The sequence below is a fragment of the Vombatus ursinus genome, unplaced genomic scaffold, assembly GCF_900497805.2.
Source record: "Vombatus ursinus unplaced genomic scaffold, bare-nosed wombat genome assembly UNPS02014826.1, whole genome shotgun sequence".
Classification (NCBI taxonomy): domain Eukaryota; kingdom Metazoa; phylum Chordata; class Mammalia; order Diprotodontia; family Vombatidae; genus Vombatus; species Vombatus ursinus.
Window position 1 is genome coordinate 12,850,960 of NW_020954604.1, and position 27,836 is coordinate 12,878,795.

The 27,836-nt window shown below is 40.8% G+C and overlaps 1 protein-coding gene across 2 annotated transcripts; it reads right to left on the reverse strand.

Annotated features, from left to right (window-relative positions):
• Window positions 1-6,203: 6,203 nt before the first annotated feature.
• Window positions 6,204-27,382, reverse strand: TAF8 (TATA-box binding protein associated factor 8). Of its 2 annotated transcripts, XM_027838466.1 has the most exons (9): window positions 27,324-27,382; window positions 26,110-26,266; window positions 21,657-21,755; window positions 20,590-20,652; window positions 20,058-20,207; window positions 17,766-17,890; window positions 14,425-14,572; window positions 13,136-13,278; window positions 6,204-8,326 (listed from the first exon to the last, which is right to left on the reverse strand). In XM_027838466.1, the coding sequence occupies exons 1-9, from the start codon at window positions 27,366-27,368 to the stop codon at window positions 8,183-8,185; spliced, it is 1,074 nt and encodes a 357-aa protein (XP_027694267.1). In that variant the 5' UTR covers window positions 27,369-27,382; the 3' UTR covers window positions 6,204-8,182. The 2 variants fall into 2 exon arrangements, with proteins under 2 accessions (XP_027694267.1, XP_027694268.1); XM_027838467.1 differs by lacking the exon at window positions 20,058-20,207.
• Window positions 27,383-27,836: the final 454 nt, after the last annotated feature.

The window sequence follows — 27,836 nt, forward strand, 5'->3', positions numbered from 1 at the left end:
CTATTAAGGCTAGAAAGATAGGATGGGGCCAGGTTATGAAGAGCTTGAGATGACAAAGGAGTTTACATTTGATCCTAGAGGTGCTAGGGAGCCCCTGGAGTTTATAGAGTGTTGGGAGATGGAAGGGAACAAGATGGACTCACTCTAACCCCTTTTTGCAATTCCCCATCTTTCTCCCCCTACCCACCACTGTTGTTGTTCAGTTGGTTTTTTTCAGTTGTGTCTAACTTTTCTCGACCCCATATGGGGTTTTCTTGGCAGAGATATTAGAGTGGTTTGCCATTTCCTTCTCCATCTCATTTTACAGAAGAGGAAACCGAGGCAAACAAGGTTAAGTGACTTGCGCAGGATCACACAGCTAGTAAGTGTCTGAGGTCAGATTTGAACTCAAGTAGTTCCTGACTCTCTAGTCAGGAACTCAGCACTCTAGTCACTGCCACCACCTAGCTGCCCTACCCACCACTACAGTTGTGTAGTAGAGTGCTGGACTTGGGGTCAGAAAGACCTGGGTTTGAATCCCACCTCAGATACTTATTAGTTACGTGACCCTAGCTAAGTCACTTACCTCTTTGGGCCTCAGTTTCCTCATCTGTAAAATGAGAGGGCTAGACTTGATGAAGGCAAAAGGAATAGATATTTATAAAGCACCTACTACATGCGAGGCACTGTGCTAAGCACTTTATAAATATTTCATGTGATCCTCATCATAGCAGCCCTGTGAGGTAGGTGCTATTACTATCTGAATTTTACAACTGAGGAAACTGAGGATGACTTCCTAGGTTCCTTCTAACTTTAAATCTAGGATCCTATTGTCCTGTGATTTCCACACCACCCTGGGCACTCAGGCATGCTAACTGTCCTGAGGCACTTATAAAACCTCTAAGAAAACACAAGAAACACTGAAAGGAAAAGGGGGCCCCCTGTTGGCAAATTCCTTGTCCCACTAATGCATGTCATTCTTATCCAAAACCTGTGGTGGCCCATGGAGGCCCATACAACAACAATAGCTAACATTTATATAGCATCTACTATGTGCCAGGCACTGTGCCAAGTGCTTTACAATTATCATCTCATTTGATCCATATGGTTAGGAAAGGCTCTTTTGGGCCATTTCATTCTTCTAGGGGCCTCATTTTTCATTTGCAAAATAAAGGAGTTAAGCAAAGTAAACTCTAATATTCCTTCCAGTTCTAAATCATTTGCATGAATGGGCTGGGAAGTAGGAATCCTTAAGTGTGTTCCCTTTCCCTAGCTTGCTGTGAAGAAATGGAAAGATCCCCGCACCAGGGAGTCAAGATCTTGGTTCAAATCCTGACTGAATAATGAACACTGAATATCCCTTCATGGATATTCATCCCTATCAAGGAATGTATACAGCATTTTGAGGTTTACAAAGCATTTTACACATATCAATTCAATTGAACTTCACAATCCTGTAAGGTCCTGTAGGTATTATTATCTTCATTTAACAGTGAGCAAACTAGTGCTTGAAGAGAATAACAAACTTATTTAGGCCTTCCTTCATTTCTGAAAATATTATTTTGTGGTTATATTTGTGATGACTGATGGGTGCTAAGTATATACTTGGTGGCGCTGCAGAAGCTATAACCATCTACACCTGACTCATTTTCCTTTCTACAGTCCTCAGAGAATCAAGCTCACTCAATTAACCAGGATGGCAATATAGTATATTACCCTCAGTCCACTGGATGAATGGCTACTTCAGAGGGTATTTAGTATTACTTGCACTTTCTTTGCCAAAGGTCAGTGTCTTCACTGCTCCCCCAAAGAGAGCTCAGTCTGTTAGCTCTTAGACTATTCCCCTGTCCCACCTTTCCAAACTCTCTCAGGCTTTGGGGACTAGGCTTCTGGACAAAGAGTTCTCGATGAATCAAGGAATCAGATCAGGAACGTGCTCAAAATGCAGAAGAGTAGAAATGTTAAGCTCATTCTTTAGAGACCTTAACAATACAAATTGGAATTGATAAAAGGAAATGTAAACAAAAGAAACACACTTAAAAGGAGATTCTATGCTATCCTAAGTAATGAGATCACAGAAACAAAAAAACAATATTCTAACGAGACAACAGAACACAATTTAGCTAATTCTATGAAAATTTATTTTTCCTCCTGTAGGATTATGTCCAGTATTGAAATAAGATATCCTTGGGCTCAGAGATTTTCCCTGTTATTTTTCATTGCATTATTTCCACTTTTTTTCTCTCTCTCTTATAATCTTGGGTGGTTCTTATTCTGTCCTTTAACAAATGGGTTATCCTGGCTTCTTGCAAGATTATTTTTCTTTGATCTTGAAGTGCAAGAGCCTGGCAACTACATTTCTGGGTGAGTTAAAGCTGGGATTCCTTTCAATTAATGCCGTGGAATTCCATTAAACTGTACTTTGCTCTTCAGTTTCAACATATCTGAATAGTTTTTCATGTATGTTTTGTCAGAGTGTGCTAGTCAAGCTTTTTGTTTTATCACATTATTCCGGGAGACCAGTACTTCTTAGATAGTCCCTTCAAGAGTTGTCTTTAAGATTAAGTGCTTTAAGACTCATCTATTCTTCCAATTTTGCTGTCTTTTCTCTGCTCTATTATTTCTTGTTGAACCTCAATATTTTCAAGTTCCATTCCTTCCATCCTTTTTTTTCAGGATGTCTTGAATATATTTTAAATATTCTATTTTTTTTCTACATCATGATTCTCCCTCAACATTTAATTATTTTGCTAAGCTTTTCAACAACTTTGGGTTTTCTTGTTGCTGTTACAATCTCTTTTATGAGACCCTAGGTATAATTATTGATGAATTATTTCTTTCCTCTGGAATTGCTTTCATCTTCCTTCTTTTTGTTGCTCAGTTGCTTTATGTGCTGCCTGTTTTGCTTGTTTAATGTGATGAACTGCTTAGACAAAACCATTTATTCAGTGATCTTTCTGAAAGATTTAACAAGATTTAAAAGCTAGGAGGCAATCTAAAAATATTACTTGGGTATGCTATTTCTCAAGACCTCAATTTCCTCATTTGTAAAATGAGGGGATTAAATGACTTGTGAAGCTCTAAATCTGTGATTTTTAAACTAATCTAATGCCCTTATTTAAAAATGAAGAAACTTAGACACAGAAAGGGGAAGTGATTTGTCCAAAAGCACACATTTGACAAAGAGTAAGGTGGGGTTTGAACTCAGTCCTCTTTCCACTGTACCACACTTTTACCATGGACATGATTTAATCCTCTTTAGCACTGATTTTACCTAAAAACAGCAAATCAGGGTAACAGTAAGGCAGAGCTAGAAGGAAAAGAGATCTTTACAGGGGGCTTTAGAGACTCAAGATTAACTTGTATAGTTGGAATTTATTTCTGAGAGTGATATTATAATAACTCATTTTATATAACGCTTTACAATTTATAATGCACTTTTCTTTTTCTTTTTTTTTTTTGAGGCGATTGGGGTTAAGTGACTTGCCCAAGGTCACACAGGTAGTAAGTGTTAAGTGTCTGAGGCTGGATTTGAACTCGGGTTCTCCTGACTCCAAGGCCAGAGCTCTATTCACTGTGCCACCTAGCTGCCCATAATGCACTTTTCTAACAACCCTAGGAGTTAAGTGTTTTAAGTATTACCATCCCCATTTTTTCAGCTGGAGATCAGAGAGGGTAATTGATTTGCCTAAGTTCGCGCAGTAAGTATCAAAGTCCAGGGCTCTTTCCATTAAACCATAGCTACCTCTCTTAACTCTCAAGTCAGCTGTCCTAACCATCTTTACACTCACCCTTGTCTGAACCTGGCCTCCTACTCCCCACTGCTACCACCTAATCTGTGTTCAAGGAATAAAAACTAATTTCCATATCAGTCTGAATAAAACAGAATTAGGAAAATAATTCAGTTGTTAGAAAGAAAAAAAAAATCTAGAATGGATGGCTCATCACCAGAAAGTGGGCTGTCAGCTAGTTGGATTTTGTTTGTTTGTTTGTTTTATTTTTGTTTGTTTTTTTTTAATACAACTCAGGAAGATCATATACTAAGATGTGCTGAGGTTCTCAGTGGAGGAGATACCCACAAATGAAATCACAGATCTATTAAGTATTCAAATAAAGCAATGAATTACATCCAGTAGAATGTAAACTCCTTGAGAGCAGGGATTGTTTCATTTTGTGCCAAGCATATAGTAAACACTTAATAAATGCTATCATCTATTTATCTTTTTGGATCATCTATACAGACAATTCTCGCTTTCTGTTAAGTGAACTATTCTGAAGACCTCTAGGTAAAGCGATTTTTACATAATATGAATTTGCCCATAAACATGGGGAAGGGAGGGAAGGAAGGAGAGGGGAAGGCAGCTGTGTGCCCATAGAGGCAGGGAGCTGCCACGTGGTTCAAGGGACATATGGGGGCTGGAGAGAAAGAAATGAGAGCAGGAGGAAGAACACTTGGGGCTGAGGCCAGCTTTGGTGGGAGGACTCTGCCTAGAAGCAAGAGTAAGAACATGCAAAGAGGGGACACGTGGGGGCCAGACATGGGCACAGACAGAAAAGGACAGTCAACAAGCAGGTGCCAGGGACAGACATGCAGTGCCTGAGTACAGATGGAAGATATACATGCAGTGTCTGCACATGCGGGTAGGTTGGCAGAGTGGGACAAAGGTCTCCTACCTCTCAGCACCAGAGGTCTTAAGCCAAGCCCCCAATCTGGCACTGGCAGTGGAGGTCTCTCTGCACATCCATTCTGCTTTCAATTGGAGAGTTTTATTTTATTTTATTTTTGGGGGGGGAGGGGGAGGTTGTGGAGCACTGAGCTGAGGGACAGGAGTGGAGAGAGCACAGTAGCATGCAGTAAAGTTAACAGTTTTTTTCTTTGGAACGTAGATTTCTTTCAGAATTCTTTACATAAAGTCAAGTTTGCATAATGTGAATTTATATAAAGCAAGAATTGTCTGTATACCCTTTCCCCCGAGTAGTGCAAATAATTGGGAATTGACTGTCTTTCAAAAAAAATCAACTCATTTCTGTCCTTCCACAAAACACCTTTCTTAAAAGTCAAGTGAGTCTAGCACTGAATTGGCACTATTGATTTCAGCGCTCTAATTACAGTAGACACTTAAATGTTTGTTCAATTAATGGATATTAGACTTATCCTACTTGGTCAGGGCAGCTAGGTGGTACAGTAGAGAGCAAGGTCTGGATTCAGAAAGACTCATCTTCCCAGGTTCAAATATAGCCTCAGAAATTTACTAGCTATGTGACCCTTGGCATGGCATGTAACCCTGTTTGCCTCCATTTCCTCATCTGTAAAATGACTTGGACAATGGCAAACCATTCCACTACCTTTGCCAAGAAAACCTCAAATGGGGTCACAAAGAGTCAGACATGACTGAAAAATGACTGAACAACAAACTGGCCACAGGGGAAAGAATCAGGAGAAACAAGCAGAAGTTGCAAAGAGGCACATTTAGATTCGACAAAAAGAAAAACTTCCTAACAATTAGAGATGGCCAAACGTGGAATGGACTACTTAGGAGGAGATAGTGGTTCCTCATTATTAGAAGCCTCTAAGTAACAGCTGTAACGAGTCCCTATTGAAGAGATTATGGAGACTACTGTTTAGGCATGGGTTGGGATGAATGGCTCAGCTTTTCACCATCACATGCCTTGCAAGCTTTTCTCCATGTGCAATGAAAATGTTCAGTGATTTCTCTGAGTAAGATGAGAAGACAGGCACAAAGGACCACCTTCTCCACATCAGAACAGGATGTTGGATTCCCTTCCTGCCAGAATAGTATGTTGGCTTCCAGGTCCATAACTTATCCCATTATTCTTTCAATAAACTGTACACACTTATCCTAAGACCTGGGAGAAATGGATTCTAGTCCACCATTGTGTAATTTTCAACACAAAATCACTTAATACATAATGGTACCAATTTATTATGGTACCCAGAGAATTTATAGTCTCTAGTCTGCAAAGGAATTAAGCTTATTGAATATGTCCAAACGGCCGAATCATTCTCACAGGAAGATGACTTTAACTAACACAGGGAAAATAGAAAAATCAACAAAAACCTAAACTGACTAATTAAAAAGCATTGGAAGGAAGAGAGAGGAGGGTGGTGGAAAAGGGGATTGTGAGCCATAGCGCACAAACATATATGGTCAACACGGTAATTCCTGACGATAAGTCAAAGCTATCACTCAGTGACTCCATTCTATCTACATCACAGATTTTTATTATGCACATACAAGTAACAGTTTTCATTTGGTTTTGGCCACATATCCTTCAAAAAACCTCATCCAAATTATTAAAAATAGAAACTTGTAAATAAGTGTCTCGGTGTATGTACAGTTTTTACACAACAGCAGAGAGTCAGGATCAACATGATACATGAACAAGCCTTCTGTCAGGATATGTGAATGGCCCATCCCCAGACTCCCTCACATGAGGGAGCTCATGCAAAGCTCAGAACGTGGTATTTCAGCAACAGTGGCTCAGGTTTCTTGGCAGAAGTAACACGAAGCTCCACTTAACAAGTATCTCCTCCAAGTAGGTGCTGGTAAATGCTTTTTGGCATCAATGATGTGCAAGTACAGTAGTAAGACTGCACACACAACAGTGACCACCCCGCAGTGCTCGTCATAGTTGCTAGTTACAAAAAAGGGCTGTAAACGATTCTGTCCTATCACCTTCTACAGTGCTCACCTCCAAAATGTGAACTTTCGCTCTATTCATCACACTACATTTCTCTAAGGGCTGAAAAGAACCCAATATTCACAAAGCTAGGCCTACTGGTCTGTGAAAATAGTTTTCAAGTGTTCTCAGCAAAAGGGGTACTACAACTTTAGCTAACTATAGACAGGCCTTGAAAGCTGACATCAGAATACGACATTTTCTCTTGTAAGACACGCCAATCGGCAGATTTCTCTTCAATTCCAAATAAACAGCTCTCTTCCCTTAAGAAAGAATCTCTCCATCAAAATAGCTGGTCAGGAAGTTCATGGGTAGCACTATCAGGCCAAAGAGTTTTATTTATTGGGGAAAGGAAGTATAGAGGCAGGGTTGGGGTGGGAAGGAAAGAATAGAGTTATTATGGAATCAGATTTTCTCTCCAAAAGGATTTCAAGACTGGCAAAATACCTTATAGGAGATTCCTTATTTCTCTTTCATTTAAAATATTTGTGACCCTCCTGTAGTGTTCGTTTGGCATTTTTTTTTTCAAATCATTTTGCATTAATCCTAGGCAAGAATATATATAACAGCTTATACAAAATTTTCTTTAAGAACCTGTTTTCTGGTCAACATAAAAGGAAGAGCCTGGGATATTCTAGTCATAGCTTCCTCAGAAGTTCAATAAATGTTAAGTTATTATCTCCTGTTCAGGGGGCAGAGACCACAGGGCAAGGGAACAAGGTTTCACCTTCTGTCCTGGAAAAAGAAGCGAAGGCTCATTGAGTGTGCCAGGCTCAAAGCAGAAAATTAATTCAACCAACAACTCACTGAGCTACTTTGGCCTGGGCATGCTCTCAGGGCTTCACAGGCCACAGAATGAGGCTCTTTCCTGGGGGCCAGTGTCAGAATTGCTGGTGAGTCAATAAAAGGGTCATTTGGAATACAGCTGCCTAGAAGTTTCAATCAGAATAAAAGCTTACGACACGAAAGAAATCACTAAATCTCCCTGTGTCCCACAGTACAGTCTAAGGAAGACATTATTAGTTGAACACTTGTTTCTCTGAAGTCAAACACCCAACAAAATATTAGATTCCAGTTTGGCCACCCAGCCTTCTCCTTCAGGGGTACCTTTAAATGGGAATGGAAATGGGTGAACGCTTCCCTTTGCAATTCAGGGTTTTTTTTTTTCTCTCATCTGAAAAGAGGGACCACAAGAGAAGTCCTAGGCGGCCCAAAGAGCCATGGGAGACCTCTGGCCAACTGCACACCAGACATTATTTCTGCTGGAGGAAGGGTTAATCCCATAGCTACAAAAATGTCATCTCATCTCAAAAATTGAGACAGCTTCATTCTAAGATACCTCAAGGTGAAAAAGTGGGTGTTCAGAAAGAGAGAAACAAGGAAAATGTCTGCTAAGCTCAGGGAGACTTTTTCTAGGCCTAAGCTTAATGGTGAATAACTCATTTCTTCCCTGCTGTCAAGAAGACAAACTCAGAATGGAATGCCCTCATTGTCTTCTAATTCACTTCTTCCTACGAATCTTGGGTTTCTTGACAGGCCGGAGATAAGGGTTATCGATAAGATTCTCCTCCCCAGTTCGGCTCCCTGACAAGGAAGTGTTCTGCTGTAGAACAGAGGCATTCTCTTTCTCTGCACCTGATTCATCCTGTAAAATAAAAAACAACACCATTAGCACGGAAGGCATTCCTAGCCAGAAGCACAGAACAGAAATTCTCTGAAAATCAAATTCCCATAATAAGAAGTGTTACCATCACTTTCATGATGTGATCACAAATTCAGTTGTCAGAGGAACAGAGTCCTGTTTCCCCACCATTCCCACACTACTATTTCTCTCCTAGATGAAAAAAGGTTTCAATCTATGGTTGGTTAGTGGGATTAGAGGTGGACAGCTGCTTGAACAACTAATAAAAGTAGCACTGAGATGGATAGTTGTAGGACAGGAAGTAGCAAGGGCTGCAGGAAATCCAGGCTATCTAAGGAAGAGAGAGATCTAAAGATAAGGGGGATATAATTCAATAAGACAAATGGAAAGAATATCATAACCGCAGAATCAGTTTTAGCTCTTCTCTCTTCCTCCACAGGCAATCAATTGTCAAGTCCAATTCTATCACTGAAATCTCTCAGAACCATCCACTCCTAGCCATTCTCTCTCTGTCATCACCATAGTTCAAATGCTCATGACATCTCACCTTAACTAATGCAATCACCTCATTACAAGTTTGCCCACTTCCAGTCTCTCTCACGTGAAATCTATCCTACATATTTCTGCCAGATTAATCACAACTCTTATAATGCGACTCCATTGCTCAAAAGACCTTGCAAGGCTCCCCACTGCCCACCTAATGAAGTCCAATCTCCTTATCTGGCATTCAAGGTCTTCATCATCTGGTTCTAACCAGTCTTTCTAAGTTTATGCCACATTAATTCCTGTCATCAACTTTAGGCTCTAGCTGACTTGCACTCTCCACCCTCCAGACATACTTTCTGTGTGTTGAGCTCAAGCTGGGAGGGCCTCCCTCATTTTTTTTCCTGGTGAAATCTTACCCAGGTCACATGCCACCTCCTCTTTGAAGACTTCCCTAATCTCCCAAATCAGAATGATCTTTCTTCCCAAAAACTCACAGCACCATCTCATATACTTAGAATGTTCTAAATTTTATTACAGTTATTTTGTATAAACATTTTCTTGCCTCTGTTAGATTGCAAGAAACCAAATCTTATTTATCTTTGCACTTCCTTCAATGCCTAGTATATACTAGGCACTGAACATTTGCTGAATGTTGCTGAAACACAAGAGCTGTGAAATGATCAAACATCATCCAGACTAACATGGATATCACTTAGGGTAGATCTGGTACAATTTCCCATTCTCCTTTGCAAAATATGATCAAAAACCCTAAACAACTATATAGCTGCAAAGGTCAAATGGTCTCAAGCCCTAAATCACCAGCAACACTTACCAATGTCACTGGACATAACTAGCAGGGCTAAGATAGGAGAAAAGAAAAAAAGCAGAGGAATGAGAAAAGGAATAGAAGAAAACAGGGAGTGGAGAGTGGTAACAGAGACTGGTAGGCCACTGCCAACAATGGCCTCCTATTCCCCCTGCAGTATTATATAGTATCTCAATGCTAACCTTTACAGACTTCAAAATTCACCCCCAAATGGGCTGAGGTCTTACAGGATAAGCCTATCCTTTGCTATAACAGAAAACAGTGCCCCCTAGTGATTCACAAGTGTCATGTTGCTCACAAGGCTGTGAACTGGTGCAACCATTCTTGAAAACGACTTGGAACTATATCCAAAAGTTCACTTTGACCTAACCGTACCACTACTAGACATATGCCCCAAAGAGGTCAAAGACAGAGGAAAAGGACCTACAATACCCTTTCTGTTACTGCAAAGGACTGGAAATAAAGTGGTAATGACTAACAAATTATGGGAAACGAATGCAATCAAATATTATTGCACCACTATAAAAGACAAGCATGAAGAATTCAGAAACACATGAGAAGACTCATATGAACTCACACAGAGTAAAACGAGCAGAACCAGGAAAAACAATCCACACAATCCACAACAATGTAAAGGAAAACCATTTTTGAAAGACTTCAGAACTCTAATCAACACAGTGAGCAGGTAATTCTTCAGAAGACTGAGGATGAAGACAGACAGGCGATGAAGCAAAGGTACAGAATGAGAGATTCATTTTGAGACCTAGACAAGATATCGACTTATTCTATTTGTCTATATTTATTTGTAACAAGGCAGGGTTTCTGTTCAGGGAGCTGGTGAAGAGGACAGTAAAGAAGTGGGTGGTAAGACACTCAAATAAAACAGGCAAAAAAAAGAGGACCATCAATAAAACACTAAAAATACATACAGGACAAAAAGAAAGTTCAGAAGAAAGGCAAGTCAACAGGGCAATGCTGTTACTACTTCGTTAAATTCAATAAACTTAAAAAAAACAGTACTCTTATTTGTTTCCAGTATATTGTACTTGTTGATGGCCATAATAAAAAATTATATTTTTTTTAAGAACACACCACAAAACACCACCCAGAAGATGAAGTCCAAGGGGACAGGGTGCTAGTTATAACTTCCTGTTCTTCTGCCTCAAGGCAAAAGATTTACCCTTGGCAACCCAGATAGTTTGCTGTCAAAACAGACAAAGCCAAGGGCAGAGGATGTTGATGCATGTAGAACCAAATACAGCAAGAAGAACAAATTGCTCCACACACTGCATGGCCAAAGTTGGCTCGAGTTAGGCCAAGCAAAACTCCTGGGAAAGTTGTCTGGGGAGGCCACAACTAGAAAAAGGGTGGCAAGACACAGGGAACCCCAAGGGGTCCCAAACCTAAGAACCCAGACCAGTTGTAAGGCACCAACCTGAGGTTCAGATCCTAATTCAGTGATCACCACAGACCCAACTCAGTTTAGGAACCTTGGGCCTAAATGTGGGGTGGTGAGGGGGAGGGAAAAGAGGGAAAGAGCTCAAGGATAAAACCATGGAATTATATTGAAAATTTTAAGTTAATATTTGATTTCAATTTTTAAATAATTTAAGGATTTCACAACACCCCTTAAGATAATTAGAGACACTATGAGATTCCACGAAGCCAAGGTTGGAATCACTGCTGCTGTGTAGTCACTATGTGTCAGCAAGCTAAGGAAAAGAAAAAGGAGGAGGGTGTAGAGTGATGGGAGGACAATATCCCTTTTTTTCCCTTCTTTCAGGTGGCTCTCCTGGATATTTCACTTCTTCTCTGATCTCTTCCATTAGGTAAGAGCATTGTTTTCCCTATCAATCCCATCTATTCCCACGGACAGTGTCTTCTCTCTCAGAAGAAGGCAGCTAGGTAGAAAAGCCTCAGGGGGAAGCAAAGAGGGGAATTAAATGTCAGACTGACTATGAAAAGTAGAACTGAACAATGCCAACAACTGAAGGGAGAGAGGCAATCTGCCAAGGAGCCACTCGAGTCATAAATTCCAACTGTAAAGACGCTGACTTATTTTTTTCTTATGAGTAGACGTGGCTGGAAAAACTTTGCAAACTGGTACATTTTTAGTACAGACAATAAAATGTCACTCCTGTGGACTACTTATGTGTAACAAAGGGTGGCTGCTCAAGACTGAAATATAGACCAGCTTTGAAGAAATAGGTTGTTACTTTTGAGTATATATAGTAACTGAAACCAAGTTAAAAGACCCTACTACAGGGTTTTAATTTAACAAATGAGAACAATTTAAAATATCAATTGTTTGTATACAGGTGATGCACCTAAAATACTTGAGTTTTTTTTCTCTTAAGCATTCCTTGCAATCTTTTTTGCCCCACAATTAATTTGCTAAGTAAACTTGTCCTCAGATAATACAAAAATAGGCCCCAGTCACTTACTCCCTCAATTATCACAAATTCCATGTTAGTATAATCCAAAATAAGGAGATTTTACTGTATTTAAAATACGGAAGCTAAGGATAATTACTTGCTCTAAGCCACTGGTTTCCAGCTCAGAATTCTGAAAGGAATTAAGCTGAACCTAAAAGAAATGAGGAGTTAGATAAAAAGGGTTTTTGTGAAGAACGTGGGAGGTCACTCATGTGGTTCAGTGCCATGTTCTCAGCAGCATCATTTCCATAGCCCTAAATATGTGGCAAAGCAGGGGGAAATGTTTTGCAGTGGTTGTCCAATCTCAGGTTTTTGACATTTTACAAATAAGGAAACTGAGGCCCAAAGAGGAAAAATGACGTGGCTAAGATCAAGGTAACATAAGAGAATCAAGATTTGGCCCCAGGTTCTCTGACTCTGAAATCTAGTGTTCTGTCTCCTACTCCACACAGCCTTAAGGGCATCATTTCACCAGGTGTATCTCATGCACTCTTCTCTTCCCTGAGGGAATTCCCCTAAGCCTCTCATCCCAGAGGGGATCTTCAACTCTTACTTCAAACAGGACGTATACTTCCCTGCCATCCTACCCAACAAGGTCACCAGCAGTGATTGTTTATCCCATGTGGAGGTTGAGGGAAGCCCACCACAGGGTGGGCCTGTTGGCACATACCTCCCTACAATCGCTGCCGAGGGGCAAGACAAGGGTGAGTTCTGAACTGCAGTTAGACTAAGGCCATCAGGTGCCCAAACTAAATCTGACACTACAGAGAACCTTTGTGGGAGAGTGGCTGACAGGCTGCGGAGGGGTGAGCCAGCCCAAGTCATAAGTGCAAATGAGCCTGCGAGGGGCTGCTGTGCTTCCAGCCTGGGCAAGACAGGGAGAAGAGATGATCAAAAGAAGAATCACAGAGAGGCTGAAGTCAAACCAGAGGCCTCGGGTGGGTAATGCTCACTTCAGACAACTCCCTCAGATCACTAGCCAAGAGCATGAGTTGCTACAGACTATATATGGAAAGATGCAGAATGGGAAAGGGTTAGCCCTGGCGGGCAGCAAAGATAACACACCGCACTGATGTGGAGAGGAAGGTTCTCAGTGTCTGTCTGTTCATCCTGCTCAGAAGAATCCGTCTCTTCCATCTGCTGCATCTCCAATTCAGATGGGAGAAGGGCTGTCAGATAGGGAATGGTAAACGGCCGGGCAGCAATCACTAGAGAAAAGGGAGGAGACAGAAGGTTATTTTGGGTAGTATGTTAGCACAGAGCCTTGCACGAGAATGAATTAAGCTATTTTTCATATAAGCTCACTAGGAAACGCTAGCATTCTGCTGATGGTTAAGGGGTATAACTGATACACTCAACAGTCAGAGTCTGGAATGGAGAAACTTATCTCTGTTGCCTGATACACTGGAGTACAGAAAGCTTCAAGAACACAGGGTTTGAGTATTTTCAAGCACCAAGCATGGAGAGGTACTGAAAGGAAAAAACTTTTAAAAAATACACACTTAAGGTGGTACAGTAGGTAGAACATGGGACTCAGAATCAAGGAAACATTAGATTCAAATCCTGCCTTATAGATTCTTATTAGCTGTGTGACTCTAGCAAGTTACTTAACCTCTGCCTGCCTCCGTTTCCTTATCTGTAAAATGTGGATAATAATAGCACCTATTTCCCAGGGGCTGCTAAGCTTCTTACACTACCCTACTACTATCAGTGAGGATCAAACGAGTTAAGTAAAGTACTTTGCGAACTTTAAATCACTATACAAATGCTAGCAATTATTATTAAAATAAACATAAATAAAATCATAAACATCGGAGATCAAAGGGACCTCTGAAATCATCCACTCCAATCTCCTTGTTTTTACAGGTAAGAAAACTAAGGGCCTAAAGAGGGGACATCTGCTCAAGCTCACACAGAATGAAAAGCCAGGTTCTTGACTTCCTGTTCTGTCTGTCTGCCTGTCTCTCTCCTCACCCCACCATTATTAGGAAACCTTTAAAGTAACTCTAGTCTCCTCATAATCACCAAGATCCAGGAATGGTATTATACCAGCCCTCTCCACCCCCCCCTTCCCCCACCAGAACTGAACCATATAAAACACATTCTCAATTCTGCTGAGGGTTATGTGAAGATCTGGGAAAGAGAAGTCCAGAGGTCTCAGATTATTCTGACGTAAAAAATAAAAACTAAAAAAAAAAAAAAAAAAAGATTGTTTTTGGCAAAATAAAGGCAAAAAAAGGGCAAAAGATTATTCGTTTCCTCCTGCTCAGATCTAGAGGGAGGAAAAATGACATCCTAAGTCCCATCCCCAGATAGCAAGACACCACAGGTCCATTCAGGGGAGTGATTCTCACATGGAAATGTGCTGACATCATCTTTGAAAAGGCTCTGGGTCTCGCCTGTCTTGGCCATAAAACGTGTAAGTGCCCGTTCCACATCACGCCTCTGTGATGCAGCCTTTTCCCGAAGGACCTGGTAATCTGACACAAGCTCACGGTATGTCTAAAGGAAGAAGAGGAAAGGAGGTTAGAGCATAAAAGATTTCTTCCTGCTCTGCTAGGCCCCTGCCCTTCTCCAGCTGTGTCCCTCCCCACCCTCAGACAAATTTTGTTGTTATTAATCAGGGCTACTAAGGACAGTTGAGGGTAAATATCCATTCCTTTCACAACACACAAAAACAACATTGGTCCATACTCTATGCCAGTGGTCTCCAAAGTGGGAGCCATGCAAAAACCTGGAAATTAAAGGGATATCCATCAACTGGACAAATTATCATATATGAAAGTAATAGAATATTACTGTGCTATAAGAAATGATGGAAGAGATAGTTTCAGAGAAATCTAAGATTTGTATGACCTGATGCAGAGTAAAGTGGGCAGAGAACATTTTATATAATAACATTATATAGACAAACAACTTAAGAATTCTTATCAACTCAGTGACCAACCATGATTCTAGAAGACCTATCATGAAACACAATACTCACCTCCTGACAAAGAGACGATGTACTCAGGGTACAGAATGAGACATATTTTTTGGATGTGGCCAATAAAGGAATTTGTTTTGCTTAACTAAGCCTACTTGTAACAAGGGTTTTGTATTTCTTTTTGTCTTTCCCAAGGGAGTAAAAGGAAATGGGGGGGGGGGGAACAGATTTTTGTTAATAAAAATTTTTTTTTTTTATAATCGAAAAATAACAACAAAGTAAAAGCCATGGCATGACCCCCATGGGGTAATTAAGGGTAGGAAGATTAGGTTGAATCCCATCCTCCCAGTAATGGGCAATAAAAGAGTTTGTCTCTAAAACAACTATACCTATCCTTATCCCTTCACATCCCCCACTATGCAACCTCCCAAAGCTCCTCTCTTCTGAGCCAGACTGAAGCCTTTCAGGTCCCCTATGAAAAACAAAAAACAAAAAACAAATGAACACCTAGGCACCCACAGCAGTAGCTATGCAAGGAACAACTTTCCAACAGATCTATCCCATGCCCTAGCAGCTATGGTAGGTACCCCTTTGAGGGCAGACTGTGCAGTAGGGTAGTGGACAGTGAATAACAGCCCTGCCCTCTCTACTTTGGACCAGTGTTACTCACATGTGGTGAGCAGAACCAGAATCACAGAATCTAAGAGTTGGAGGGGACCTCAGTAGCCTTCTATCCCACAGGATACACAAAAGAATTTCTGATATAACAGACCTGCTTGAAGACCCCCAAGGAGAGAATCCCAGACCCTCTCGAGGCAGCCCATCACACTACTGGCCAGCTCTATTATGTGAGGAAGTGTTTCTTGATATCAGGCTTAAATTGGCCTCTTTGCATTCATTTCTCAGAACTAGTCTAATTCCCACAAATACTTCTAATACAGCTACCATATCCCCTGAGCTTCTCTTTCCCAGCTCCTTCAACTGATAATCACAGGTCATGGACTTCAGGCCCTTCATCATGCTACCTGCCCTCCTCTGGACAGATTGCCAATGTCCTTCTTGAACCTGGGTGCCCAGGAATGAACACAATACTCCAGGTGAGAGCTGACAAAGACAGCATGCAGTGGGATGCTCACTTCCCCATGTCTGGATGCTCTATCCTTTCTAATGCAACCTGAGATTGTACCAGCTTTTGGGGCTGCCACATCACACTGCAGACTCACTGAACTTATAGTCCACTAAAACACCTAGATATGTCTCAGGACTACTGTCTGTCCACATTTCCCTTCATCTTATATTTGTTGAGCTGATTTTTTTTTTTTGTACCTAAGCACAAGACTTTATGTTGATCTCTACTGAATTTCATCTTTTTAATTAGATTCAATTCAAGGCTATAGACTGTCAAGATTTTTTAAAATGCTGACTCTGTCATCCATTGGGTTAGCTTCGTGTCTTCTACAAATTTGAGGAATATATGCCTTTATCCAAAGGGCTTTTTTAGTTTATCCAAGTTATCTTTACTTCAATTTATTAAAATTTCTTTTTTTGTTTAAGTTTTATAATATACGTGATTTTCCTAACTGGAAGTTCTAAATTACGGATTGCACTAATACCTTTCTGTCTGACAAAAATTCCATGAAAGAGAAGGGAAAGTGATCTTGCAGACCTGAAAGTCATTAGGTTAAAAGTAAGTTAGCTTCTTAATAGAGTGTAACTACTTAAATCTCTAGCCTCCAACTAGAAAGGAAGGAGGTCAGAGTGCAGATAAAGTAGAGCCTTGAGGAGATTCAGTTCCACTCCCTTCCAGAGGGAAGGAGGCAGTTGATAGAACCAAGCACCACCCACTCCACTGGAGTTACATACACATAATTTATAAATAAGCAAATTGGGCAGCTAGGTGGCACAGCGGATAGAGCACCGGCCCTGAAGTCAGGAGGACCTGAGTTCAAATCCGGCCTCAGACCAAACACTTGACACTTAGTAGCTGTGTGACCCTGAGCAAGTCACTTAACCCCAACTGCCTTAAAAAAAAAAAAACTATAAATAAGCAAATATACACATAGTGGGAGGGAACATGCTCAAAATGTTTTTATTACTAGAAACACATGATCAAAACATTATAGAGACCACGGGTTTATATTAGTTCCAACACTGTCATGTAAAAAGGAGTGGTGAATAACCTCCAGAGATAAATATTCCTATCATCATTATGATATATTCCAAGGGAAAATAAATTTTCCAATTAGGACAGAAGTGAATTCTCCAATTAGGACAAAATGAAATTTCAAAAGTGAAGACACATACAGATGTCTATCAGATGAATATGGCTTAATGGAGGCACTACTTGGTATTTTTTGTATTTATGTATATAGATAGATATATACACATAGCAATATGTATACTTAAATAAAACACACACACACACACAGAGATATTTATCCTTGTCAGAATGTTAGGTACAATGGGTTCTCAATTTACCTACCCCATCCACTCAGACTCTCCTCTTTTACCCAACAATAAAAAGATTAAAGAAGTCAGGGCTCCTGTTAATACACTTTTAGTTATATTAGGGTTTCAATGAACATTTGTGGACTAGATTTGTAATTTAATCATCATTTAAAATACTCCTTTATGGGAAAATGCATTCCAAGTTCCAAATATCTGACTTATAAACCCATCTTTGGAAGAAAACCTGTTTGTAAGCTGTGGGTTACAAGTGACTAGAAATGGACCTATTGTTTAAGAGGCTGTCAAGACCAACTTACTTACCGGTGTTTTGATATAGGTGTGGGGATCGGGAAATTCAGGAAAATGGCTGGGGATGTGAGGTGGGTGAGACTTGTTCTGTCCAGCAGTCAGGGCTTTGGGAGTCACAGGCTGATTGGTGACTGGAGCTGCAACAGAGTTAAACAGACTCATTCACTGACTGCTCTTTCCTTTGTGATCCAGCTGCCCAAGGTTCTTCTCTCTTAGGACAAAACCACAGACCAATGCCTCTTGCTCTTAAAACAAATGGTAGGACCGCAGAAATGGATTTCCTAAACAACTTCTGATCACCTGAAAACTGATAACAGCTAATTTAAAAAATTCTTATACTTATTTTTAACATTCTTTTCTTTTAAAATTCTGTGATATAGGCTTAAAAAAAAAAAAACTAGATAAGAATTAGACCTGTAATTTCATTAGTATAAGGAACTCCCTATATGGAAACTCCCTCTATGTCAGAGGATCTTTTTTTTTAAAAAATAATTTATTTTTAGTTTTCAACATTTACTTCCATAAGATTTTGAGTTTTAAATTTTCTCCACCTCTCTCTCCTGCCTCCTCCCCAAGATGGCGTGTAATCTCATATAGGCTCTACATATACATACATATTAAGCATATTTTCACATGAGTCATGATGTATAGAAGAATTAGATTAGAACTAATGGGAGGAATCATGAAAAAGAATAAAACAAAACAACAAAAGAAAAGGAGAACAAACAGTATGTTTCCATCTGCTTTCAGACTCCATGGTTCTTTTTCTGGATGTGGCTAGCACTTTCCATCATGAATCTTTTGGAATTGTCTTGGTTCATTATATTGCTGAGAACAGCTGAGTCAATCATAGCTGATCATTGCACAGTGTTGCTGTTGCTGTGTACCATGTTCTGCTTCTGCTTACTTCACTCAGCATCAGCTCATGTAAGTCTTTACAGGTTTTTCTCAAATCTGCTTACTCATCAATTCTTATAGTACAATAGTATCCCATTACAATCATGTACCCCAGCTTGTTCAGCCATTCCCCAATTGACGGGCATCCTCTCTATTTCCAATTCTTTGCTACCACAAAAAGAGCTGCTATAAATATTTTTGTACATGTGGGTCCTTTTCTGGTTTTTATATCTCTTTGAGATACAGACCTAGAAGTACTATTGCTGGGTCAAAGGATATTATGTTAGAGGATCTTTACCTAGGATCCACAGACCCCTCAATGGGATCTGTGGACAGATTTGGGGGGTGGGGAGAGGGAGGTGTTTGTGAACTCTGATGGGAAACAAAATTACATCCTTATTTTCACTAACCTCTAACTGAAATTGAGCATTTCCTTCAATTATTTAAAAGCATTCTTCTGAGAAGCAGTCCACCAGATTGCCAAAGGGGTCCATGACACCAAAAACATTAAGAACCCCTGCTCTATGTAACGGAAGCCAGCACCTTCTCTGCAACTTACAGTATTTGAGAGTTTTTAAAAATCTAGTTAACTCATTGTATACAGTAACAGCAACAGTATTCTATAATCAACTTTGATAGACGTAGCTCTTCTCAAACAATTCCAAAAGACTCATGACGTAAAATGCTATCCACATCTGGAGAAAACATTATGGAGTATGAATGCAGATCAAAGAGTAATATTTTTCTCTCTTTTTTTTTCTCTCATGGTTTTTCCCTTTTGTTCTGATTCTTCTTTCACAACATGACTAATATGGAAATATGTTTAATATAATTGTACATATATAGCTTATATCGGATTGCTTAACATCAGGGGGAGGGGAAAGGGAAGGGAAAGAAGGAGGAAGAAAAAAATTTAGAACTCAAAATCTTATAAAACTGAATGTTGAAAACTATATGTAATTAAAAAAAACACTACTATGTGGAAAATTTTTTTTGAAAACTCTGGTTAACTACTTAATATCTTCAGGGAAGGTACTTTGTAGGTAGGTATGGGTGTTTGTTAGGAAGTCTCATATCAAAAAGAATGTGTATCAATGAATTATTAAAAGTTATTTTAAAGACAGAACAAGCAAGAACTCTGAGAGATTTGGCCTAAGCACTAGGTAGCTGGAGGTCAATGGGATCCCTGCCTACCATTCTTCTCACAGCCAACCCCCCCCACCTCCACCACCCAATTCTCCTTGAGTGTTATCACCGTGACACAGCTATGCTAAAAAAAAAAAAAAAAAAAAGCAAGATGGAGAAGCTGCTGCCCTTGCTCTTTCTATGGGCCCTAAGCAATATGGGCACAAAGTGGGCCATCAACTGTGTGTCTTTAATACCAGAAACGGTCATGGACTTATTTACATGAAATGTCACAGCATCCCCAGAAGTGAAGGATTTGAAATTCTGGTAGCATGTTTCTAGAGAGAATGAAATAAAATGCAATTGATTCCCTTTGCTTCCGGCCAGCCCAAGCCAACCATTCTGGATGGTTAAGCTGTTGTATTCTTCTCCCTGGGCAAAGAAAAGAACATCTATCACTTCTGTGTGGCTCTTATTGCATTTCTAGGGCTAAAACTAGTGATCCTAGGAGAGATTGAGTCAGTGTTCCCTTTTGATAACTACACTTTTTTTTTTTTTTTTTAAGAACTGGGGTTAGTGACTTGCCCAGGGTCACAGCTAGTTAAGTGTTAAGTGTTTGGTCTGAGGCTGGATTTGAACTCAGGTCCTCCCGACTTCAGGGCAGTGCTCTATCCATTGCGCTACCTAGCTGCCCCGATAACTATACTTTCACATGATGACGTATTTGGTTACATTCTAGACAGCCCTTCAAAAAGAGAAAAAACCCACAATAAGCAACCAAAACCCAGCCAAGCCTACATCCAAAGCCACCTACGTGCTGTGATGACCATCCTCTGGGACCGTTTAGCATATGCAGGAAGAGTTTCCACATTGAAACCTAAAGGAAAGGAAAACAAAATCACTGTACTGACCTCCAGAAATTATCATCAGGAAGGCAGAAGAATCTGTCTGGAGTTTCTTATCCTAGAAATACATCCACACTGCTGTTACTTGCCAGAAACTCTAAAATTAAAGGTAAAAGTCATCACTATAGGGGGATAATGGCACTCTTAAATTTATTCAGGGGTGCCAGTTCATGATAAATCTGGCTGGCTACAAAGCAACGTGACAATAATAACATTTACATACATTATTAGTGCAAATAATTAATCCTCTGAAGTATCTACATTATTCTAATAGGTACTACATATTTTTCATTGAGCTGGAACCAATGACCATATTTCATATAATTATTCTCCGAACAGTACTAATTCAAATACATGTGACCACTTTGAAGGATTTGTTATTTGCACTAATTAGGACCTGTCATGTTCAGTCATTTTCCTGTTGTGTCTGACTCTCCAAAAGCCAATTTGGGTTTTCTTGGCAAAGACAATGGAATGGTTTGCCATTTCCACAAATGTGGAAACGAAGGTGAACTGGGTTAAGTGACTTCCCTGTGGTCACACAGTTAATAAGTGTCTGAGGCCAATTTTAAATTCAGGAAGATGACTCTTCCTGATTCCAGGCCAGGGTTCTATCCACTGAACCCCCTCACTGCCCCAGTTGGGACCTAGCTGTATACAAGATGCTTTTCTCATAGCAATCCTGTGAAACAAAGGCAGTTCAGGTATAGATAAGAAAACTGAGGCCCAGAAAAGTTATGTTACTTGCCCACGGTCACACAGTTTCTATGTATCAGAGCTGGTACTCAGTCCCAGGTCTTCTGACTAAGGAAAGTGCAGTGGATGCTATTCTGTAATTGTGAACCATCATAGGACTAAACGAGTTCTAGAAGACCCTTCCCTCCTCCCCACAGAGTCACAAAATAATTAACTCTTTTCTCACTCACCAATCCTACCATATCAAGTCACCATGTGTATAACAAAAGGTGAAACTCACCCATCTCAACAAGTGTGACTACGATGTCTGAGAGTGTTGGCTGTGTCCGGGCCGTGTGTTCACAATAGGATTTAGCACTCCTCCCGATTTCTGAAAGGTCTAGGAAAACAAACAAATTATATAGTCCAATATCAGGCATGGACATTTCCATCTTCTCTGCCTGATGCCAGGCTTCTGTTAACCATTCTTGTTGAGTGCTTACAAAAGAGATGGAATGAGCTTCCAGTGATTCCACAAAGCTCAGAGAACAGAATGCAGGGGTGTAGTGAAGATCTGCCCCAAACTTACCCTAAGCGAATCATTTCCCTTCAGTCTCTTCATCTGAAAAATGATCACACATAGTCCTATATCATTATCTAAATGATTCCATCTGTCCCATGTCAGGGACTGGGACTCCTTCTCTTGAAATCCCTAAAGCAAATAGCCCAGCACAAGATATACTTTAATACTCAGAGTATCCATGATTTCAGTTTGTGGACAAACTTTCACAGGGTGGTTCCCGGAGGGATGAGGAACCGAAAAGTTACCACCTACCTGGTTCTTTTCTATTAGCTAGACATTCAATAAACATTTATTACATATTGACTAAATATAACGCACCATGCCAGGCTTGAGAAGATATGGAGATAAATGAGAAATGATGTCTTCTATCAAAGAGTTTACAATTTCCTAGGTGCAATGAGACCTACATAAATAATAATAAAACGTAAAATTGAACACTACATGTGTGTAACAAAAGTACAAAAGAAAACAATACACGAAGGATAAAAGTAATTTCTAAGTGGGGAGACTAAAGCCAGCTTCTTGTACAAAAATAGCATTAGAGCTGGATTTTGAAAGACAGGTAAGGTAAAGATTTGTGGAAAAGGATGGAGAGTCCAGATGTAGGAGTAATGTGAGTAAAGGCACAAATGCAGGAAAATTAAGGCCATGTGGGGGGAAGAGGGAAGGCAGCAGTAAGTAATTCAGTCAAATAGCATTTATTAATTGCCTACTATGTGCCAGGCACTGTTTGGCTACAGCAAAGAATATATGGTGGCAAGTTGGTAGTACAGTGAGTACAGCAGGAGTCAGGAAGACCTGAGTTCAAATTTGACCTCAAAAATTTAGTAGCTGTGTGACTCTGGGCAGGCCACTTAACCGCTTTCTGCCTCAGTTTCCTCATCTGTAAAATGGGGATAATAACAGCACCTCTCTTCCAGGGTTGTTTCGAAGATCAAATGAGATAATAATTGTAAAGTGCTTAGCACAGTGTCTGGCCCAGAGTAAGCTCTGTATGAACGTCAGCTATTATTAATGGCATAGGGTGAATTTGGACAGGCACACTGTAGAATGCCATAGGAGTAAAATAAAAAACAAAAAACAGGTGAAGACAGTCATCTACACTTTAATCCTGTCCCTACAACCCACCCAAATGGGACAGCTCATCAGTGTAACCAACTACCACAGTTTCATCTTCTACCACAGCATTCATACAAAACAAGATCCCTAACCCTCTGCTGTCTAGTGCTGGTTACAAAAGACTCAGCAACACCTCAGTTCTAACAGTTCTTTTACCAGAGTGCAATCCTATTACATTTTTCTCTTCAACTCCACCCTTTCCAATATTTGTTCCCTCTGAGAATATATGATTGTTTTTTCAATGACTATGGTCACAGAATTGACAAACAAACAAACTTAAGAGAATTTTCTAATAGTGAAGATTTTTAAATCCTGCAATGAGTTTCAAGACCACTAGTGGTCTTTACAATTTGAATTCTTATCTAGGATTGCTTTATTCAATTAATTAGGGGAGCTCTAAGTGGCATGCTAATATTAACAGCACTGAAATATGTAGTAGGTACAGAATTAGCTAAATGAAACTACAACAAGCTTCTTAAATCTCAAGACTTTTTCTTTGTTAAATGTGTCATACAACTTAGTACTTAATTATATAATATACAATTATCTAAATTGTTTCAAGTAACCTAGTTTTGTCTCCCTAACAAAACAATAAACTCACAGGTACTCACTCTCCTTCTCTTGAAACCCTCATAGCAAATAGTAGAGTGCTAGGTACATGACTCAGTGATCATAAGTAAACCTCCCACAAAAATAGATCACAACTCAACGTCACTAGGCTTGCTTTATACCCCGTACAGTCACCCACTCAAGCTACCTTGCAATCCATCTTTGCCTCCACTTCCTCTCTTCTCAATCTCTTCTTAACCCCCTACAATCTGGCTTCCAACATCATCATTCCACCAAAACTGCTCCCTCCAAAGTTACCAGTGGTCTCCTAATTGTCAAATCCAATGGCTTTTTCTGATTCTTCATTCTTCTTGATCTCTCTGCAGCCTCTGGCGTTGTGGATCATCCTCTCCTCCTTGATACTCTCTTTTCTCAAGGTTTTCAGAACACCACTCTCTCCTGGTTCCCCTCCTCCCTATCTTCTCAGTCTCCTTTGCTGGACCCACTACCTGTAGATGTCCCTCAGGGCTCTATCCCTGGTCCTCTTCTCTTCTCCTTCTATACTTCGGCCACTGGGCTTCAATGATTCTGGAGGAGTGAGTAAGGCTGACAACTTTGCTCAGCTCTACCTCACTCATATCCAATTCACAGGCAAATCAAGCTCATGGTCCTCTTCAAGAATGAAGGATGAACAACAATAACAACTTCACTTGGTGATCTCATCAGCTCTCTAAGAGTTAATTATCATCTCTCAAACCTACCTATGCTGCCCTAACCTCAACTGACCTCTAGTTTTGCATCTCCAACTGCCTTTCAGATATCCTGAACTGGAGGTCCAGTAGACAGCTAAAGCTCAAAATGGCCAAAACTGAACTCATTTTCCTTGTCCCTAAATCCTCACCCCTTGAAAACTTGTCTTACTCTACTCCTCCCTACCTCTCACCACCCGTATCCAAGCTGTTGCTGTCAATTTCATCTGCACAACATCTCTCCTCTGACACTGCCACCACCCTGGTGAAGGTCCTCATGACTTCACATCTGGACTACTGAAATAGCCTGATAGTGAGTGTCACTGCCACAAGTCTCTCCTCACTCCAATCTATCCTCCACTCAACTTCCAAAACAATTTTCCTGAAGTGCAGATCTGACCATGTCACCTCCCTAGTCAATAAACTCAACTGGCTCCCTCTTACTTTCAGGATCAAATACAAAATCCTGTCTTCATTCAAAACCCTTCAAATCTGTCCTCCACCCCTAATCTTTTAAGCCTTCTCACACCTTACTCTCCAACACGTACTCTTCCATCTAGTGACACTGGCCTCCTGGCTGTTCCTCAAATAAGACACTCATCTCTTGGCTGTGGTCATTTTCTCCGACTGTTCCCCCTGCCTGGAATGTTCTCCCTCCTCATCTCTACCTGCTGGATTCCTTGGCTTCAACTAAAATCCTATCTTCTACAGAAGGCTTTCCCAACCCCTCTAAATTCTAGCCCTTCTGTCTTTTATTTTCTATTTCTCCTGTTCCTATTTCTACTCACTTAATTATTTCCTATTTATCCTGTATTGTTTGTACATATTTGTTTGAATGTTGTCTCCATTAGAATATGAGCTCCTTGAGGGCAGGGACTATCTTTTGCCTCTTTTGTATATGCAGCACTGAGCACAGCACCTGGCATTTAGAAGGTACTTAATAAATGCTTTCTGCACCTCTGCACTCCAGAAGCCATGAACCCAATTCTTAGGGAAATTAATCTACCCAGCTTTGGGATTTCTATCCAGAGGCTGAAATATCTTGCTATATTTGCAAAGCCCCAGAACAAAGCAAGCTAGACTATGCTTTACATTCCATCCAGCCATCCACGCTGGTCACCTTGCCAACTGTCTGGCCAATGCACAAATACCTTCCCTCCACCTTCCTTTTTTTTTTTCTTCTTCTTAACTGGGAACAGTAATCAATAGTACCACACCTTTTGGAAGGGACATGTTAATTGATCAACTCACCATTCCAGTAATTCCCCACTCCAAGACTCCCTTAACTGCCCACCATCCTCTTATATACAGAATGAACCCATTTAGCTCTCTTTATTATAGAATGTAAGTTCTTGAGAGCAGGGACTGCCTTACTTTTTGTATTTGTATCCCTCGTGCTCAACAGAATGCTTGGCATATATAGCAAACGTTTAATAAATGTGTATTTATTCATTCATTCACTAAGCCTTAGGTGCTTCACAAGCTGCTATTAGAGAAAAATAAATTATCTATTGACCAAGCTTTTGCTGAGTACATCCAAATTTAACTAAGTACATTGCTGGACCAAAGTTCACTGCTTAGCTCAGAATCTGAAAATTCTAAGAACTGCCAGTGTTTATAATCCATTAGCATAGCCATTGAGAATCCAAGGCAACCTCCAACACAAAGAAGTTTCATGGAGGTAAGTACATAACTTTCAAAAAAATTTAATGGACTAACTTTGCAAAAGGCAGCTAGTATTCCTCCATACTCACAGCTTTGTAACATCTCGGTTAATGTTTCCACCGATGCTTTCTCAGCACTCTCGAACCCAGCCTCCGTCAGCAAGGAGCTCACAACTACCTGCAAGGTCCGCCTACGTGCCAGGTAGTAGTTGTCTGCAGGGGTGGTGGCCTGCTTGCTTCCTGACCTCTATATGAATCAACAACCATGGGAAAAAAGGTGAAATCACACACTTTAAGAATATAAAATTGACCATCCATGACAGACGGGAGATGAATGATAAATGCCTATCAAAACTTTCATTCAACAACTCTGCTGTTTAGATTTGTGCTTCTGGCTTAATTTTTAATTTTAATTTTTAATTTGTGCTTAATTATTGAGTGTTCAAGAAGTGCTGAATCCAGGAGGCTAATGATTCCTTCCCTCAAAGTATACCCCAGAATAACGCCTCTCCCTCAGTCTCAGAGCTCCCCTCTTCACATACAATGAGCAACTCTTAAAAAGGAGGGGGTTGAATTTCGTTGCCTCTATGTTCCCTCCAAGCGCTAAAAGTCTTTGATATTATGAAAAGACGTGGGGCCTAGGTGGCCCAGTGGATGGAGCCCTGGGGCCCGCTGTCAGAAAAATCTGAGTTCAAATCAGCCCTCAGGTACTTCTTAGCTGTGTGACCCCGGGTAAGTCATTTCACCGTTTGCCTCAGTTTCCTCATCTGTAAAATTAGCTGGAGAAGGCCATGGCAAACCACTCCGGTATCTTTGCCAAGAAAACCCCGAATGGGGTCACGAAGAGCCAGTCACGAATGAAACGACTGAATAACAATAGAAATAGTAATTATTCTTCTCAGCTATCACAGGGCCAATTAGTATAAAACACCAAGGTAGCAAACGGCTTTTTATAACAAGAACCACGCTGAAATGTCCTTTTAAATCCCCCACCAGCTGGTTTTTCGATTGGCCAAAAGTCGGGCCAATAAAGAGAGAAGGAGGGCAGCTTGAGCCAATTAGGCGCTTTCTCCGACTCCCCGCCTCCTACTGGGAACTAGCCAATTGAGAACTCCGGTCGCCAAGGGCTAGAGGAGGTGGGGGGAGGGGTATGCCAGAAGGTGAGGCCTTTGCTCCGGCCAGAGGCGTTCAGTGCGGGAACTGACTCCAGGGACCCCTCATCCCCCAATCTTTGTGTTGCTTCGTTTTGCTGAGACCAGGGACTAAGCCCTCATGTCCATGATCCCCCCGCCTCTAGTCCTTACCGCTCCTGAGCCACCGGCTCCAGCAGTTGCAGCTGTGTCAGCCATCTTGATACCTGAGAATGTGCGTGTGCGCAGGGCAGCCTGGGAACTGTAGTTCAAGAGGGAAGCTGGGGTGGTGCAGGGAGGAGGAGGAGGAGGAGATGGGAGACGGATCGGGCTCACAGCTCCAGTTTTCAAAGATGGGCGGTTGTGGTGGGTGTGTCAGGAGTCTGTGGCTCATGTGGCCTTCCACGGGAGGAAAGAGAGCATACAGGTTTATTAGTGTACTTGGGAGAGAAAGCCTGGGAAAAGCGCCCCCAGGTGACAGTAGGAAAAGGGAGCTTAGATGTGTTTCGTTCACCATTTAAACCCCAGCAGCTTCATAGCCTCGTAGAGCAGAGAGACATCAGAGTCCCCGGATCACAGATCTTGGACTTGAGGGCACGGAATTCTTAACCTTTTTTTTTTTTTTTTGGTGCCACGGACCCTTTCTCAGAATCATGTTTTTCAATGCGTAAGAATACAAAGGATGCC

Bases quoted from the DNA above. Each gene is read 5' to 3' on its own strand.
- TAF8 (XM_027838466.1), bottom strand. From the start codon at position 27,368: ATGGCTGACACAGCTGCAACTGCTGGAGCCGGTGGCTCAGGAGCG. The intron at 21,756-26,109 runs GTGAGTATGGAG...TTGTTTTCCTAG, and splicing joins AACCGAGATGTTACAAAGCT to ACCTTTCAGAAATCGGGAGG. The intron at 8,327-13,135 runs GTGTGTTATCTT...TTTATTTTACAG, and splicing joins TTCCTCTCCACATCAGTGCG to GATGAATCAGGTGCAGAGAA.